General features: G+C 40.9%; 1 protein-coding gene across 1 annotated transcript in view; it reads left to right on the top strand.

The window, feature by feature from the left end:
* The window catches only part of PAPSS1 (3'-phosphoadenosine 5'-phosphosulfate synthase 1), an 89,477-nt gene that overhangs the window by 29,761 nt on the left and 41,579 nt on the right, over positions 1 to 18,137 (top strand). The window contains exon 6 of the mRNA XM_018554494.1: positions 10,190 to 10,303. Coding sequence (XP_018409996.1) covers positions 10,190 to 10,303 — 114 coding nt within the window. The remainder of the gene's footprint in view (positions 1 to 10,189; positions 10,304 to 18,137) is intronic.

Here is an 18,137-nt window from a genome sequence, read left to right as displayed (position 1 = left end):
TTTCAAATAATTGAGATGAAGCAAATACAATGCATATCTCCATGTGTTAGCAAGCACATAGGGAAGCGCATACATAAATGTGTGTGGCACCTTATCCACAATCCAGGACTTCACACCACCCTCATAGATATTCCTTCTCTGTTCTCTGACCCTTCCACTGCATCAAACTGATTGATAGGTGATCCATCAGGCACAGGGACTTATGTTTTTTGGTTCAGAACAACTCTGTTATGACGATTAGGAGGAATGGCAATATATAAAAATTTAGATTTATATCCCTTCTTTTGTTTTTTGTTCCCTTTTTTTTTTTTTTTTACTATTGGATTTCATTTATTTGGCCATTTCTGAGCAAACAATTTTGTTGGCAAACTAAAGCTAGTCATACACTAATAGATTTCCGAACGAACTTTCACACTTTTTCTATTAGTTGATGGTGAATGTGATTTTCATTCGGGAAACTTCATTCATTTCCGAAATCGAATGTTAAAATAAAACTAAATTTAGTTTGACATTTGTCAAATGTCTGATGGCATTATCGGGTGGTAGAAAAAGATCTTTCATTGGTAAGTGTATGGCCAGCTTTTAGACTACACATATACATTAAACCTAAAAGAGAAGGTCTCTTTATTTGGATTAATTAAATTGATTCAAGATACAATCTTATGTGTACGATCTAGTGCTGAGCTTAATCGCTGCTGGGTTTTTATTGTAGTCCCTCTGCTTGTCTTTTAGCGTTCACCCTGATATTCTAGCCACTAGTCTGTTAAAATACTAAGGCCTGGTTCACAGCTGAACGTTTTGTAGCGCGTTCAACGCTCGACGAACGCTCTACAAAACGCTCAAACATCTAAATCCCATTGTATTCAATGGGTCTGGTTCACACTTTGCCGTGTTTCCGCCCGTCCGAACGCGATGCAAAACGGCCTACGCCCAAAGACGTACATGTACTTCTTTGGGGCGTTTTGGTCTTGCGTTTCCATTGGGATACAGCCAAGTAGCCCGCGGAAACGCGCGTTTGTCGTGCGTTTTTTTTTACCGCGAATTGTGGTAAAAACGCGCGACAAATGCGCATATTCAATACGCCTAGGTGTGAACCCAGCCTATGGCATTTAGCAACCCCCTGCTAGTTTTAATACATGCAAAGGAAATCATTTTAATTCTCTTTTTCCTCAGCATTGTGCAAATCTGTAACTGCCCGCTAGGTGTCACCCTGGTGCTACATTTGCAGATTGAACAAATTCACAACAGTGCTTTCTTGCGCAGCATTGGACTTCTCTTTCAAAGAGAACTATAATGTACTTTTGACAAGTATCCATTTTTTTTTAGCTATCATTGCATTGTTTGCTTGACAATAGTTTTTGAGATGACCTGTGCAGTTCACGTTTGCATGATGATGATACTAATGGTGAGTAGTCAGTTTTCTCCCTTTGTGTCATATAAGTACGGTTATCACCCTTGCTAAATGGCTGCTTAGATAAAACAATTGCATTTATGAATGAGTAATAACCATACAATCTCCAGAAGGGACACTAGAACCATACAGGTTATGGTGAGAAGGGATTCAAGCAAACAAAATCCCTCACTGTAATCAGTGTATAGCACAGTAAAGCCATTTTAAAACAGCAGATATTCACATGTCCCATTCATCACGTATCCCTAATATAAGAGGATTATTCCTAATTTCAGTTCTGTGGGTGGCGTCGGGTAAATCATTGCTTTACACCCCATTATCTAGACGCACATCAAGAACCACTGATGTATATTCCAAATATACCTTAATATTATAGATAGAGGTGCACCGAAATAGAAACTTAAAAAACGAAACCGAAATAAAAAAATTGTCAGACCGAAACCGAAAATGTTTTTTGAATTTTTTAAAAATATGTTGTTAGAAGCTTTTTAATTTTGTAATTTTTTTAATGTATTCATTTTTTTATTAAATATTTTTATTTTTTACTTTTAGGGGCTTCTGGAAATATTAGATGTCTAAACAGACCCCTGATATTTCCCTTTTAAAATAGAAAAAGAGATTGAGGACTCAATCTCTTTTTCTGTATCCCCTGTTATCAATGAACAGGAATCCTCTGAGTGTTCCTGTTCATTGATAACATGAGGACATGGTATGTTTAATATAACTACAACTATGAATGAACAGGAGGGGATGTAGATCACTTCCCATTCATTCATAATTGAGGATATAGTGAACATACCATGTCCTCAATTACCTACAAACACTCAGCGATCACAAAGTGTTTGTACCGCTCTCCTCTCTGACACGCTGTCACAGGAGGCTGAGCGAGCGGTGCAGGGAGGAGAGCCCAGCCTCCTGTGACAGCGCTGGCTGTCTCCGCGCCCACACCGCTCTGCCGGACTGTGATAGGCTGAGCGGTGTGGGAGGAGAGACACACTGGCCGCTCACAGCGCTCTCCTCCCGAAGCGCTTGGCCGGCAGCCACTTTCTCTCCTCCCCGCTGGGACACAGAGCAGCGCCCAGCGGGGAGAAAAGAAACCTGGGATGCGCCGATGTATCGGCGGGAAAATTGCACTTTTGGCATTCAGCCAAAAGTGCCATTTTCGGCCAACATGTTTCGGCAGCCGATTATATATCGGTGCATCCCTAATTATAGAGCCATTTATTCCAAACTGCATACAAGTGTTTCATGCTTTTTGGCCATCAGTGCAGTGCATGGGACCATGGCTTCTGTGGAGTAGGGTTTGGGAGTCAAGACAGTATAACTATACAACTTTAGGGATTAAAGCAGTCAAAGCCCTTACTGTGATCCCATTGTTCTCAACCGGTGGGTTGCGACTCAGTGTTGAGTGGTAGAACAGTAGAAAATTATCATGGCACACTCACAAGCCAGCATGTAAAAAAACTTGTCTCACCGCTAAGGTTAACAGAGGTCTGGATACACATCTTCTGCAGAAAATGTGACAGCCGCACAGCTGCGCCAAGGCACCTCTTATAGTGCTGTCCTAACTCTAAACTATGAGAGCCTCCATCTTGGAGCAGAAGATTTAGAATTGGGTGCAGGTTTTTGCAGGTGGAATGTGCGGCACTGTAATGTTGTACGTTCCACTGCGGTGCAACTTAATGACCAAGGACAAATGTGGGTCCTGAGGTTATACAGGTTGGGAACCACTGCTCTAATCCATGTGTAGCACAGTAAAGCTTAATTAAAACAGAAGGTATTGGCATGTCACCATCACATATTCAAAAAATAAAAGGATTATTCCAGTGCTTTACACCCCATTTGCCTAGGTACACATCTAAAATGCCTGATGTTAAGTCAAAATATACCCTGATATTATAGGACCATTTATTCCAAACTGCATACAACTGTTTCATGCTTTGTGGCCATCATCAGTGTAGTGTATGGAAACCATGGCTTCTATGGAGTAGGGTTTGGGACCCAATGGGACAGTATAACCATATAGGTTATGGTGAGAAGGGATTAAACCAATAAAACAGCACAGTAAACCCTTCTAAAAACAGAAGGTATTCACATATGTCTCATTCCATCACGTATTGCAAAACCAAGAGTCGGTGAGGTGTGACGCAATGATTGCCATGGCTCCACCCACTGTTCTTAAATAAGGAACAATCCTCTTTATTTTTGGGATATGTGATGGAATAAGTAATGCACTATGTCAACCAAGCCTCTGACATGGATGTGGTGTTAATTTATTCTTGTGAAGTGCCTAGGCCACAAGCAATGGTCACCTGAAAATTCCAGACTAGTTGCCTGGAAATCTGTCTCGCCCTCAATATCTGCATGTCTAAAAGCCGCATTAGGTATGAAAAATAGAGATCAGTCTTTGCAGAATAATATTACATTAAAGAACTATGGGGTCAGTGCTTTACCCCATAGTTCTCCCATGGGTCACGGGAGGACACAAACTAGCGTACTCCCGTGACCCAAAGCTGTCGAGATCCACCCAGCTGCGTGATTGACAGCTGGCTCTGCCTATCTAGAGTCAGAACCAGCTGTACCTGTCCGTTCCGCAAGTCAGCGCTGGAGGATCGGACAGGGGAGGGGAATCCCTGCAGGGAGCCGTGAGTGACAGTCACGGCTCTCTGCAGGGACATAATCGAGAAGTGAGCGAGCAACAGTATGTGTTCACACTCCCATCTATTGAGCCGACGTGTGACAGTTTCATTGTCACACGTCGGCCTGAACTATGAGGTTGAGTGATTTTCACTCCCCTCATAGTTCTCCTTTTTAAGATGAAAAGTATATGGAGCTACTATAGTTGTTTTAAGCGCGGCATAGTTATGTGTATTGTGTTAATCGTCTTTGGAGAGCTAGATAACAATGCATGCAAAGACTGGATGTATGGAAACCGAGTTTGAGTGTTACAGGACGGTCGCCTCCTTAAAGTGGCAGTTTACATCTGTGATGCAGATGAAGTTTGATAGATATATATTATAAGTGGACGAGTGCTACATTAGCTACATTATTTGTGATGCCCATATACTTGTAGGTTTTTATATGAACTTTCTAACAAAAAATCTTGTCAAAACATCAGTAATGCCATCAGAGACTTGGCGAATGTCATTTAAAAAAATTTTGATTTGGTTTTAAAAATTCGATTTTGAAAACAATGGAGTTTCCTGAACGTAAACCACATTCACTGTTAGAATTTTGTTCGTTTAAGGAAACAAATTCTATCCCGGTCCTTTTTTTTTTTTTTCATCACTGTGGCCGAAATTGATCACTGATTAGACCCCATTAACTATTAGAAGATCGGACGATCATTTTTTAAAAACGCATTTTTATTTTTACTGTTCTGTGGCCAGCTGAAGACCTGGGAAGTGGAAGGTGGCCCATCCCTGTGCTAAAGTCTATTAGTGTACTTTTCAGAGACGCTCTACAGAGCAAGCCTGCTCTTTATCTTGGAACAGCAAGCGCACGCTAAAAAGAGCTTGTGCTACTCGGGAGTGTTTGATGTATCGTGGCGGGGCAGTGTTGTATCTGGAATTCTTAACTCATCCCTTGTACTAATCATTTTCAGTTTCCAATTACAAGATGAAATTTTGGCTGCATCAGGAGTATACATCATTGGTGCCGGGGCGTGTTTGCTTTTCTTTATGACAACAATTTCCACTCTTTCATGTCTTAATATTTATTGTTTGCTAAAATGACAGTTGTATTTTTTTTAACCAGACTATTACTGCAGTTGACTTCCTTAATGAAAACGAATCTTTTTCTAATGAATTTTGTTTCCTCAGCTGTCTTTTGTGTGAAAGCGTATGTTTCTAGGACTACTAGGCCAAACATTGATGCTGCTTTATATAAAGGAAGTGTCCTTAATCTCAGCCTGGTTTCAGATATTTTTGAATGGTTTACATATTCATATATAAATTTAAAGGAGACCTCCGGAAAGGAGGATATTGTTTGAAATCATGCAGTTGCTTAACTAACTGTTTATAACCAGCTACTGCCTTTTACCTCTTTTGTTTGCAATGGGAGAGAAGCTAATTTCTAGTCCAGTGTTGGGCACCCTAAAAAAGATGTAGTGTATGTACCCTCCTCTGCCCTATGCCATGTTGACTGACTGTGCAGTTTACATAACAGCATAATGCATTTTTTGGTCTTACCGTGATTGTTCCTGCTTGAGATGTTTTCAGCTGTGACTTGATGGGGCATGGAATAGTGGCCAGATAATATTATAAGTATTATTATCATTCTTTTTTTAATATTTTTTTTTTTTTTTACATTATTTTCGCCTATGGACTGGGCTTGATTGGAGGTATATGGGCCTCTTAAGTAGTATGATTTGATTTTTTTTATTTTTTTTTTTTAACCAAAAAACAGATAATTTATCTAGCAATTTCATGATTAAAGGAGTTGCAAAGTTCCAGCATATGCTATCCTGTTAAAACATCACCATTGTAATAGGAATACATACTAAGAGTTGATTTGGATAATGTGAGTGCTGCCTTCTGTCTGCTCATCACTATCAACATCTTCCTGGATTTCCAGTGTGCTTTGCATCACTACATATCGCATCATGCATTGCTTCCAGCAAGCAATGATGTTACATTGTTCAGACTTTGAGTTGTAGTTCAGACGGGAGGGCTTAGTTACAGTGGTGACACAAGGAAGTGCATATTCACAGGGCTGAGTGAAATGGTGTCACTGCATCATAGGGGCATCTTCAATAAGTAAGTTTACAAACTTTTAGATCGATATGGTATTTAGGATTTGGATAGAACTTGTGAAGATTCAATAGAGAAATACATTTTCTCTTTTTTTGACTATAGATATCCTTTAAAGCCTTGGTTCTCAACTGGTGGGTCGCAACCCTGTGGTCAGTGGGTCGTCGCATGCCTTCAACTTTTCTCGGTGAGAGGCTCCTCAGGCTTCCCCTAGCGCAGCACTGTCAGTTCTCTTGCCAATCAGCCATTCAAAATATGCTGTCCGACAGAGTGTCAGCTTGAGGTGGGATGAGATGGGGCTATGGCCGCTAGGGAACTCCATCCATTTGTGCATTGCTTACAGCTCCCTCACATGTCCTGTATAGGTGCCTGGACCGGAGTGACATCACATTCTGTCTCCCGGAACCTCTACAGGGCGCACAAGGAAACTATACAAGCAATGCACATATGGCTGGAGCTTTTTTGCAGAACAGCAGACCATACTGGACCCCGGGATCCACTCCAGTTCTTGTAAGGTAGGGAGACTGGGTGGACCTTAAAACAAATGTTTAAAAAAAATAAATAAATTTGGGAGTGTGTGAGATTCTGTCTGTGGTTGTGCATGTATGTCGGTGTTTTTGAGGGCCCGTTCACACTAGTACAGTGCGTTAAAAGTTGGTTACGCCGCTGACACGTACCGTGCATTCTGGTGTGGGAGGTGTGTTGCGCTGCCACCCACAGCTTGTATGTCCTCACTGGAATGAGCGGTACCCTAATTCCGTGCATTCCATTGCAGTGCGACTCGGGTCGCAACTTAATGACTAAAGACAAATGTGGGTCCTGAGGTTACACAGGTTGAGAACCACTGCTTTAAAGCCTAACTTCAGCCAAAAGTTTTGTTTTTGTGTTGGATAGAGCCTGTCAGTTTATTGCTGACTATGTATCTGTTTGGAAGATTTTTCCCTGACTTCCATGGAAAGCTTTCCTATAGGATCGCAGACAGGATCATAGACTAAATTAAAATTGTTTAGAGAGAGGAAGGGTTAAAACCTTTTGACCATTTTTTTTTTATGTACATACTTTGTATGATGGTGTAGATTAGGGAAGAGTTAGAACTTCAGTATGCCAGTATACAGTTGTGTGAAAAAGTGTTGGCCCCCTTCCTGATTTTTGATTGTTTTGCACGTTTGTCACACGTTAATGTTTCAGATCATCAAACAAATTTAAATATTAGTCAAAGACAACACAAGTAAACACAACATGCAGTTTTTAAAGGAAGGTTTTTACTATTAAGGGAAAACAAAATCCAAACCCACATGGCCATGTGTGAAAAAGTGTTTGCCCCCTAAACCAAATAACTGGTTGGGCCACCCTTAGCAGCAAGAACTGCAATCCAGCTTTTGCGATAACTTGCAATGAGTCTGTTACAGCGCTGTGCAGAAATTTTGGTCCACTCATCTTTGCAGAATTGTTGTAACTCAGCCACATTGGAAGGTTTTCGAGCATGAAGCGCCTTTTTAAGGTTATGCCACAGCATCTCAATAGGATTCAGGTCAGGACTTTGACTAGGCCACTCCAAAGTCTTCATTTTGTTTTTCTTCAGCCATTCAGAGGTGGACTTGCTGGTGTGTTATGTATCATTGTCCTGCTGCAGAACCCAAGTTCGCTTCAGCTTGAGGTCACGAACAGATTGCCGCACATTATCCTTCAGGATTTTTTTTTGGTAGACAGCAGAATTCATGGTTCCATTTATCACAGCAAGTCTTTCAGGTCCTGAAGCAGCAAAACAGCCTCAGACCATTACACTACCACCACCATATTTTACTCAGCAGCGGTTTTCGTCTTGGAACTCTGCCATGCAGGCCATTTTTGCTCAGTCTCTTTCTTATGGTGGAGTCATGAACACTGACCTGAACTGAGGCAAGTGAGGCCTGCAGCTCTTTGGATGTTGTTGTGGGGTCTTTTGTGACCTCTTGGATGAGTCGTCGCTGCGCTCTTGGGGTAATTTTGGTTGGCCGCCCACTCCTGTGTTGGTTCACCACTGTTCCATGTTTTCGCCATTTGTGGATAATGGCTCTCACTTTGGTTCGCTGGAGTCCCAAAGCTTTAGAAATGGCTTTATAACCTTTTCCAGACTGATAGATCTCTATCAGTCTGGAAATAGAGCATGATGTGTAGCTTTTGAGGATCTTTTGGTCTACTTCACTTTGTCAGTCAAGTCTTATTTAAGTGATTTCTTGATTGGACAGGTGTGTCAGACCTGGGTGTGGCTAGAGAAATTGAGCTCAGGTGTGATAAACCAGAGTTAAGTTATGTTTTAACGGGGTGGGGGGGGCAAACACTTTTTCACACAGGGCCATGTGGGTTTGGATTTTGGTTTCCCTAAATAATAAAAACCTTCCTTTAAAAACTGCATGTTGTGTTATCTTTGACTAATATTTCAATTTGTTTGACGATCTGAAACTTTAAAGTGTGACAAACGTGCAAAACAATGAAAAATCAGGAATTTTTCTTACCTTCCTGTCTTGAGGTGCCCATACACCTTACAATCATCGCAAGACCTTTGCCTTGCGATGGCTGTAAGCTAATTCAAAGCTTGTACTATCTGCCCATCTTGGACAGGCAGATCGTACTTGCGATTATCGCAAGCCCGCCCTGCTGAGGGGCGCGCTTCCGATGACCGCAATGCTGAACAGGCTGTGTGCGCGGGCGCACACCGCCCATTCTGCAATTGTCGAACGAGCACGCCACTAACCCGCCAACAATCATACAATTCTCGGCGGGTTTTCTAGCATGCTGGTTCGACAAAAGACGTGCGACCGTACAGTGGAAACGGTTGCATGCCTTCCGTACACCTGCCGATTATCGTACGATCGTGGGATTTCCCGCAATTATCGTACGATCGCAAGGTGTATGGGGACCTTTGGAGACACAGTAGGAGTTGAGTTGAATTCTCTGCAAATTGTAGAAAATATCCTTTTTCTGGTCAGCACTGTCAGCCTCTGCAATGATTCTAACCCTTTCCTATTCCACAATTTTTGTTGCTTTCTTAGTGCCCATTGTAGAGTTTTCTTATTATTTTATTTATATGCAGTAGGTCAGGGGTAGACAAATGAATATGGAATTCAGGAGCCAGTCTGTTCAATCCCAGAAACAGCAGGAAATTTTTAGGAGCCAGCTCCATCTACAACAACTGGAGAAAACTTCAGTTAGGTGCCAGCTGTAATTTTTAAGGAGCATTGGATACCCGGCTCCTTGGATTTGGCCAGCACTGCAGTATATCCAATGGACATGTTACGGGTAGATGAGAAAAAAATGATTACCAATGCAGACCTATACAGCAATAAAATACCTTACAGAGGTTCTAACCCTTCCCAGTAGTATCTTAAACAAGAACAAATGGCTGGAGTCCAGCTCTGAATAGTTCATCCCTTGTTTAAAGGAAACACACAGGATAGTTTTCCTGAGACAGAGCAACAATTTAAAGTATATGTTTTCAGTATATTGAGTCTTCAGGAATTTGAAGATGTTTGTTTATTTTAAGTTGATGTAATGGTCTCTGTTTAATTTCCAGAACATTGCTTGTTACACAGCCTTTGGTGTTTCCAGTAAGTCAGTGCGACGTTGAGATCCGCCGAGTGGCTTCTCTTTTTTTCTGTTATGTTCTGTATATTAAACATATTCAGGATGGTGCAGAAACATGAATGCGAAACGCGGTGGACCCAGAATGTTTTTCAGTCCAGTGCATTATGAATTTCCCCTGGAGTCCTCTTTGAGTTCATTGGCCGGGCATTGCAAGAATCTGTGTTCTTCCCATGATCCCAGCCACGGGCTCCGTCCAGAAAATATATTCACCTAAACCCACAAAACTCTTGTACTTATTATTATTCTTGAAGAAAATTGTAAGAAATATTAAACTCTAGAGGCAAGAAAAACAATATGAACTTTGATAGTGCATGTTGTTTCACCTCCCTTTCTTGATAAGTTAGATGCATCTGTTTTACAGCTGAGAACATTAATTCCTCTCTGATTTCTCCTACACAAATAGGATATCGTGCCCGTTGACGCATCTTACGAAGTCAAGGAGTTGTATGTACCAGAGAACAAACTACAGCTGGCGAAAACCGATGCTGAATCATTGCCGACATTGGAAATAAATAAGGTGAAAAGAAAAAGTTAAGATATGCTTGAAGGTTTTTTTAAAATAAGGTTCTAAGAATGTTCTTTGTTGTTCCTGAAATATGCGCACAGTTGCGCCAATATTGTACAAAGGACTAGTAAAATTTAAGCTCAGTTCAATTATGACCTTGCACTTTCTAAGACACCGTTTTATTAAAGAGACATGTCGTGAGAGAATAGGTAGGCTGCTATTGGTGACCATCCCATCCTTGAAAAATGCTTGTTGCCTGACTTTTTTGATTTGGTGGCTTCGAAAATTTGTTTTATTGTGTTTTAGAATAAGTATGGAGATCAGGAGTAGGGATGCACCGATATATCGGCCGCCGAAAATTACACCTTTGGCATAATGCCGAAAGTGCCATTTTCTGGCCGATACAGAGGTGCATCTGTGTATTCTGTCCTCCCCGCTGGGTGCTGCTCTGTGTCCCAGCGGGGAGGAGAGAAACTGTGACAGCCGGCCGAGCGCTGCGGGAGGAGAGCGCAGCGCTTGGCCGCTGTCACAGATCAGCAGAGTGGTGTGTGGGCGGAGACCGCCAGAGCTGTCACAGGAGGCCGAGCTCTCTTCCGCGCAGCGCTCGCTGAGCCTCCAGTGACAGCGTGTCAGGATGGAGAGCGGTACAAACACTCAGCGATCAGTGATCACTGGGTGTTTGTAAATAATTGAGGACAGAGTATGTTTAGTATATCCGCAATTATGAATGAATGGGAAGTGATCTACATCACCTCCTGTTCATTCATGATTGTGGTTATAGTAAACATACCATGTCCTCATTTTATGAATGAACAGGAACACTCATAGAGGGTTTCTGTTCATTTATAACTAACGGGCTACAGAAAAAGAGATTCTCTGTGTTATCTCTTTTTTTTTTATTTTAAAAGGGAAATATCAGGGGTCTGTTTTTAGAACCTTAATATTTTACTTTTTTTTTTATTATTATTATTATTTAGACCAGGGGTGGATACATTTGATATAGAATTAAGGAACCAGTCTGTCAAATCCAGCAGCCATCTCCTTTGGCAACAACTAGGAGAAAACTTTAATCTTTTAGGTGCTGCCTGTAATGTTTAAGGAGCATTGGCTACCTGGCTCCTGGGATTTTTCCAGCCCTGCTTCAGAAGCTTATTCCAGATCAGTGATTCAGAAAATGTGTGTGAGCTAGAAATGGCCAGGCAACTAGCATTCTGAGATGAAAGGCAGCAATGGTAGCATACATATTTCTGTCACCACAGGTTTCTTTATAGAGCTAGGTCACTTAAGGAAAACTGCACCCAGCTATTCAGGACAAAGAAGCTTTGCCCCAGCCCATCTGCATCCTTGTCCATTGACACAGGCAAAATAAGTAAAGCTGAATAAAGAGACCGACATGAATATTTCACAACTAAACCTAATAGTTTTATAGTAGTTTAAAAATACTATTCAGATTTGTATCTGATTCCTATTATGACAGGTTCTCTAACTTTTTGTAATGTAATATGTAACAGTCCCTTTTAGGTAAACTACATACTTTAACAATGATTTTAGCAAACCTTTTGGGACGTTTTGCTGTCCTGATAATGTAGCTGTTTTTCATCCTGCCCTTTCCAGACCCGTGAATGGGAGTGGCAGCCTTCATTATAACCATCTAAGCAGATCTTTGTGTTCTAGTGAGAAGCTGAAGGACCCATTCACTCTGGTCAGTTAATGCATGTGCATTGTCGCACATTGTGTTAAGGCCGCTCATTTATTTGAAAGTGCTGCCTACTGCACCACAAACCTAAAACCATGCCTGCTGACATTTCTGTCTTGCAATGCAGGTGCATTGTGGAGTTTCATTGGGGTCTCATTCAAAGTATTGGTACTGCAGCTCACCAAGGCACATAAGGTGGATGAGGCAGTGGTGTGAAGGAGCTCTTCGTGAATATCTCACCAAAAATGACATTCCTGTTGCAGGGACTGTCTAAATTTGGAAATGTATCTGAGCGCAAACTTCAGTCACCAGGGAGTATGGAGCTGGCTACCCGGCTAATCAGGAAGCCAGGGGGGTGGTTAATGACACGCTGCCCAGCTTTCTGATAGGCCGGGAAGCCTTCTCCCTGCTCCATTTCACAATCTCAATGCAAATTAGTAAACTAAATGTGAGATTATAGTCCATCACGGTAGTGGTAGTGGGAGTGAGCTTTGAGCCGTGGCTGCTTTACAACACACACAGGGACCATGGGGAACAAAAGTAGCCCCCCTCCAGAAGGAAGAACAGTGTCAGCATGAATTCAGAGATGATTTGAGGATCTACAGCGGAGTGATACACAAATAAGATACATTTTTGTTGATAGTTAAGGTACTTGAATGCATTTTTAAGATTTACCTCTAGAGTTTAGTGTCACTTTAAGGTCACCATGGTTCTCGGTATGATGATATAGCATTAAACTGTATGATAACTGGTTGCACGGTTTCAGAGCACTGTGCATAAAGAAATCCCTTAAATCTCATGACATCTGCTTTTTATTCAGCCCTGTTTAGTTGTTGCTTTAAAAGACCAACATCAATGCCAGAAAACTGCAGCCTGCTGCGTTTTTAAGAGATTGAAGCCCAAATGAAATGACTGAACACAGGCACGCAGAGAAATGTCCAGAATTAAAAAATAGCTTTGCATTGGCCTCAGATACGCTTGTAACATCTGTTCTTACATGTATGAAATACTGGTTTATTAACATTGGGTATGCAAACAAGGGCGGTCTGCCCATGTTTTGTTCCATCTTCTGTGTGTTTTGCTGGGATGAGAGATGAAGAGAAGAAAACTTACTGGAATTACTGAAATTTACTTACACTGCACAGGGTGTGTTTCGAAAGAAATGTGCATATTACACTTGATGTAGAAATTACAGGATATCTGCTTGGGCATAAAAAGTGGTAAAAGTGGAAATTCCTGCTTCTTTTGATCTTAAGCTGAGTTGCAGATTGCCTTCTTTCAATTGACTGTACTGATCTGCTGTGCAGCATCAATGAAGCTCCATAGGCTGCTCGTGTGTCAGTAGGTGGCTGGCACCTTTTAACACCCGCTGACACATTTACAAAATCAATGCATTGTGGAGGCTGCTATGATGTGCTGCAAAAGTCCAGGTTCTCCCACAGCTCTAAACTTGAAAGCCCAGGGATTTATGACTATGACTAATTCTACACCATCGCTGAGCTTATCCCCATCAATGTTGAGGTGTATCTTTCTCTACTTATGTTTTCCTGAGCTACGTCCTGGCCAAACGTTTTCAGAATGACACAAATATTAATTTTTCACACAGTCTGCTGCTTCAGTTTATATAATAGCAATTTGCATATACTCCAGAATGTTATGAAGAGTGATCAGATCAATTGCAATGAATTGCAAAGTCCCTCTTTGCCATAGAATTAACTTCACCCCCCCCAAACATTTCCACTGCCTTTCAGCCGTTTCACAGGTGTCAGTGTTGACAAGGACAAGGTCGGAGACCACTCTGTCATGCTGATTGAGTTAGAATAAGAGCCTGGAAGCTTTAAAAGGAGGGTGGTGCATGAAATCATTGTTCTTCCTCTGTTAACCATGGTTACCTGCAAGGAAACACGTGCAGTCATCATGGCTCTGCACAAAAAGGGATTCACAAGCAAGGATATTGCTGCTACTAAGATTGCACCTAAATCAACCATTTATCTAATCATCGAGAACTTCAAGGAGAGAGGTTCAATTGTTTTGAATAAGGCTTCAGGGCGCCCAAGAAAGTCCAGCAAGCGCCAGGACCGTCTCCTAAAGTTGATTCAGCTGCGTGATTGGGCCACCACCAGTGCAGAGCTTGCTCAGGAATGGCAGCAGGCAGGTGTGATTGCATCTGTAGGCACAGTGAGGCAAAGACTTTTGGAGGATGGCCTGGTGTCAAGAAGGGCAGCAAAGAAGCCACTTCTCTCCGGGAAAAACATCAGGGACAGACTGATATTCTGCAAAAGGTACAGGGATTGGATTGCTGAGGACTGGGGTAAAGTCATTTTCTCAGATGAATCCCCTTTCCGATTGTTTGGGGCATCCGGAAAAGGTGAGCGCTACCATCAGTCCTGTGTCATGCCAACAGTAAAGCATCCTGAGACTTTTAATGTGTGGGGTTGCGTCTCAGCCAAGGGAGTGGGCTCGCTCACAATTTTGAACACAGCCATGAATAAAGAATGGTACAAAAACATCCTCCAAGAGCAACTTCTCCCCACCATTCAAGAACAGTTTGGTGACGACCAATGCCTATTCCAGGATGATGGAGCACCTTGCCATAAGGCAAAAGTGATAACGAAGTGGCTTGGGGAACAAAACATCGAAGGTTTGGGTCCATGGCCAGGAAACTTAATCCCATTTGGAACTTGTGGTTAATCATCAAGAGGCGGTTGAAGAAAAAAATCCCCACATCTTCTGACACACTCCAAGCATTGATTATGCAAGAATGGACTGTCATCAGTCAGGATGTGGCCGAGAAGTGGATTGACAGCATGCCAGGGCTAATTGCAGAGGTCTTGAAAAAGAAGGGTCAACACTGCAAATATTGACTCTTTGCATAAACTTAATGTAATTGTCAATAAAAGCTCTGACACTTATGAAATACTTGTAATTATACTTCAGTATATCATAGTAAACACTGAAGCAGCAGACTTTGTGAAAATTCATATTTGTGTCATTCTCAAAACGTCTGGCCAGGACTCTATATTACCATGTGATGATGTGTAATTGATCTAGAAGAATTTAAAAGGTCTAATCAAAAATCCAAAGCCTCCATAATTACTTTATTGGCTGAAGTGGGTAACAAGGTCTTAATGTAACGCTACATGATCCCTTCCTGGATAGCAGATTTTATTATATGGTCTCTTTATTTTAGTTTTACATCTGTAAGCAGAAGGAATGTATTTACTTCATTTGGTTGACCAACATGCAGGTTTTGCTTTTGGCTCTTCTCTTTGATACATTTGATTAATAAAAATACATTTTGAAATTCTCCTGAACAGACAATTCAGGATATCCACAAGGCCTCTTAGAAACCTATTTTGTTTTATTTCTCTCATGGCCAAAATCACCTTAACTTGTTCAACTGGCTATTGAGAAACTAAGTTTAAACATAAAACATGTTTTTAATTTAGTGTATTAAACACAAAAAAACATTCAAACAAAAACATTTTTGCTTAGAACATTATTATTGCCAAAAACTTGGGATAGCTGCTAGAGCCAAACAGTGACAATACAAATATACAAAATGGTTACAGATCCACAACATCCATGCTCCATGCAATTACAGACATTGGTAATACTTATATGTGTGTAAAGGTATGCAGCAGAGTTGCAAAATTTACTAGAGAGCATAGTAACTTGTTATGGAATGCACCAAAAAGTTAGCAAACCCATGTGCATTGGCTGGACCAGTGACTTCTTATATTCTGAATTATTCTGGAGTGGATATATTGGTCAACTGTCCCAACCCATCTTCCAAACAATAATGGATACTCCACATATTTTTATAACTTTTTGGCCATGTGTGGCTTTTATGTACAATTTGTTTCATAGGGGATACCTAGGTACACTAAGGATGACAAGTTATTCAGTATCTGGATAAATAAACACAGAGAAAGACCTGAGGGGCTTCTTGGATATCATATTTTGAGAATTAATTTAATATATTGTAGTTGCCTAGGGATCTTTGGCTTACAGGACTGATCTCTCCATTTCTTTCTGCAACTGTCTATATGTTTCTCTCTATCTCACCTCCGACCTTCTTTCTCTTTTTTTTTTATTTTTTTAATTCCCTTTCTCCCGGTTTCTTACAATATCTCCTTCATACAGACGCTTTTATCTTCTGGCTCAGAATACTCATGTGCTGAGCATGTGTCTCACCGAAATCGTTTATGCATCAAAGACCTGTTTTGATGTGCAATGACAAGTCTGTACAACATTTTATTTAATTCATTTGATTTTTTTTTTTAAACCCTCAGTAGAAATCAATGAATTATAAAGTGGAAATCCTGTTGGGGCAGCAAGGATGGGCATAATTCATTAACCTACAGCAACCTGTCCAATTTTATTTTACTGCATTTAGATGAATAAATACCGTATATACTCGAGTATAAGCCGTCCCGAATATAAGCCGAGGTACCTAATTTTAGCCAAAAAAACTGGGAAAAAGTATTGACCCGAATATAAGCCGAGGGTGGGAAATGAGGCAGCTACTGGTAGATACCATTAAAATACATTAATATTTATTTAAAAGAAAAATAACCTAGCTCTGTAAGTGGAAAAGGGGGTACAGGTCTACATATCATGTACTACGGATCATTTAACCCATTCATATTAGCAGAGGATAATTGTAAATCTATTGTTCAGTGCACTCTATATGTAGTATATAGTACATGTACATATAGAGTGCCTGCAACAATACATTTACAATGATCCTCTGCTAACATGAATGGGTTAAATGATCCATAGTACAGGGCTACATACAGATCATTTAATACATTCATGTTAGTATAATTGTAAATGTATTGTCTGCACTGTATTAGCAGTATATACTCTATATAGAGTATATACTGCTAATACAGTGCAGACAATACATATATAATTGCTTAATTAATCTCTCTCTCTAAGACTGCCAGATGACCCCGCTCGGAGCGCCGCACACCGAGCAGCAGTGACGCGACGCTCGGCGATGTAAGTAAGAAGACGCGCTGGCGCTGACTCGAGTATAAGCCGAGGGGGGCACTTTTCACCCAAAAAAATGGGCTGAAAATCTCGGCTTATACTCGAGTATATACGGTATGCATTCTAGCTGGTTGCTTTTGGTGGCTGTGCTTGTATTATAATTGCCTTCTCAGTGCCTTGTTAAGCCATATCTAAAAGAAAACATCTACTGGTTGCTGATGGCAGCTCAAGCCTGTTCAGTTACTTGAGTTTGTATAAATCTGCCTAAATCAGGGCTAGACAAATTCCAGGAACCAGGTTGCCAATGCGCCTTAAAAAGTACGGCTGGCACCTAACTTTTGAAGTTTTCTCTAGTTTTTGTCAATGGAGCTGGCTCCTGGATTCCAAATAAATGTCTCCACCCCTGCCCTAAATTTTCTTTGTGCTCTTAAAGCTAAAGCTTAATCTGCTTTTTTACGCTTCCCCCTTTTTACTCCTCAATAACCTGCTAATGACAATTTTAAATAAAACCTTTCTGTTTTTATTACACAACTTATTTTAGACCTATTTATTCCATCACTATGTTTCTTGGCTTCTCTCTGCAATGCAGGTAGATCATGGCTTGGTGGTTGGGGGTCAGTGCTATACATAGCTTCCTTTGTCATAAAGTCTCAAGTTAGGAATTATGTGTAAAACAAAGGACATTTTTTTGAAAGAAAGGAACAAAGTGCAAATACACAGAAAATAAACTTTTTACATGTTCCATCTAATACAAATAATAGACCACAGTAGGTTCGGGCTGGTATTAAAGCATAACTAAAGTCATGTGTTTTTTTAATCTAGATGGAATAGGGAAGGGTTAGAATCTCCATCAGTTATTGCATATGGTGTCCCTGCTTGGGACACCACCCTCTTTATTTGTCCTGGTGACCATTGTCACCCTGGACTGAAAGTGAGAGAAAAGTTGAAATTGTGAGCATTTTCTGGTGGTAACTGTATAAGACAGAGTTTCACTTTGGAGGTATTTTCTCTCATTTTGCTGTGGGAAGTGAAGAAAAAAAAATCCCAATTGGACACATAGGAAGAAAAAACTGTTGGCGGTTTTAACAAAGTTTCCTACTGTATCCATAATATTCACTGAAAAAAGCTGTCGTAGGATGGTGAAATGAAACT

This window comes from Nanorana parkeri, unplaced genomic scaffold (assembly GCF_000935625.1).
Source record: "Nanorana parkeri isolate BGI_ZX_2015 unplaced genomic scaffold, ASM93562v1 scaffold161, whole genome shotgun sequence".
In the NCBI taxonomy this organism is placed as follows: Eukaryota; Metazoa; Chordata; class Amphibia; order Anura; family Dicroglossidae; genus Nanorana; species Nanorana parkeri.
This window is presented reverse-complemented; position numbering and strand designations above follow the sequence as displayed.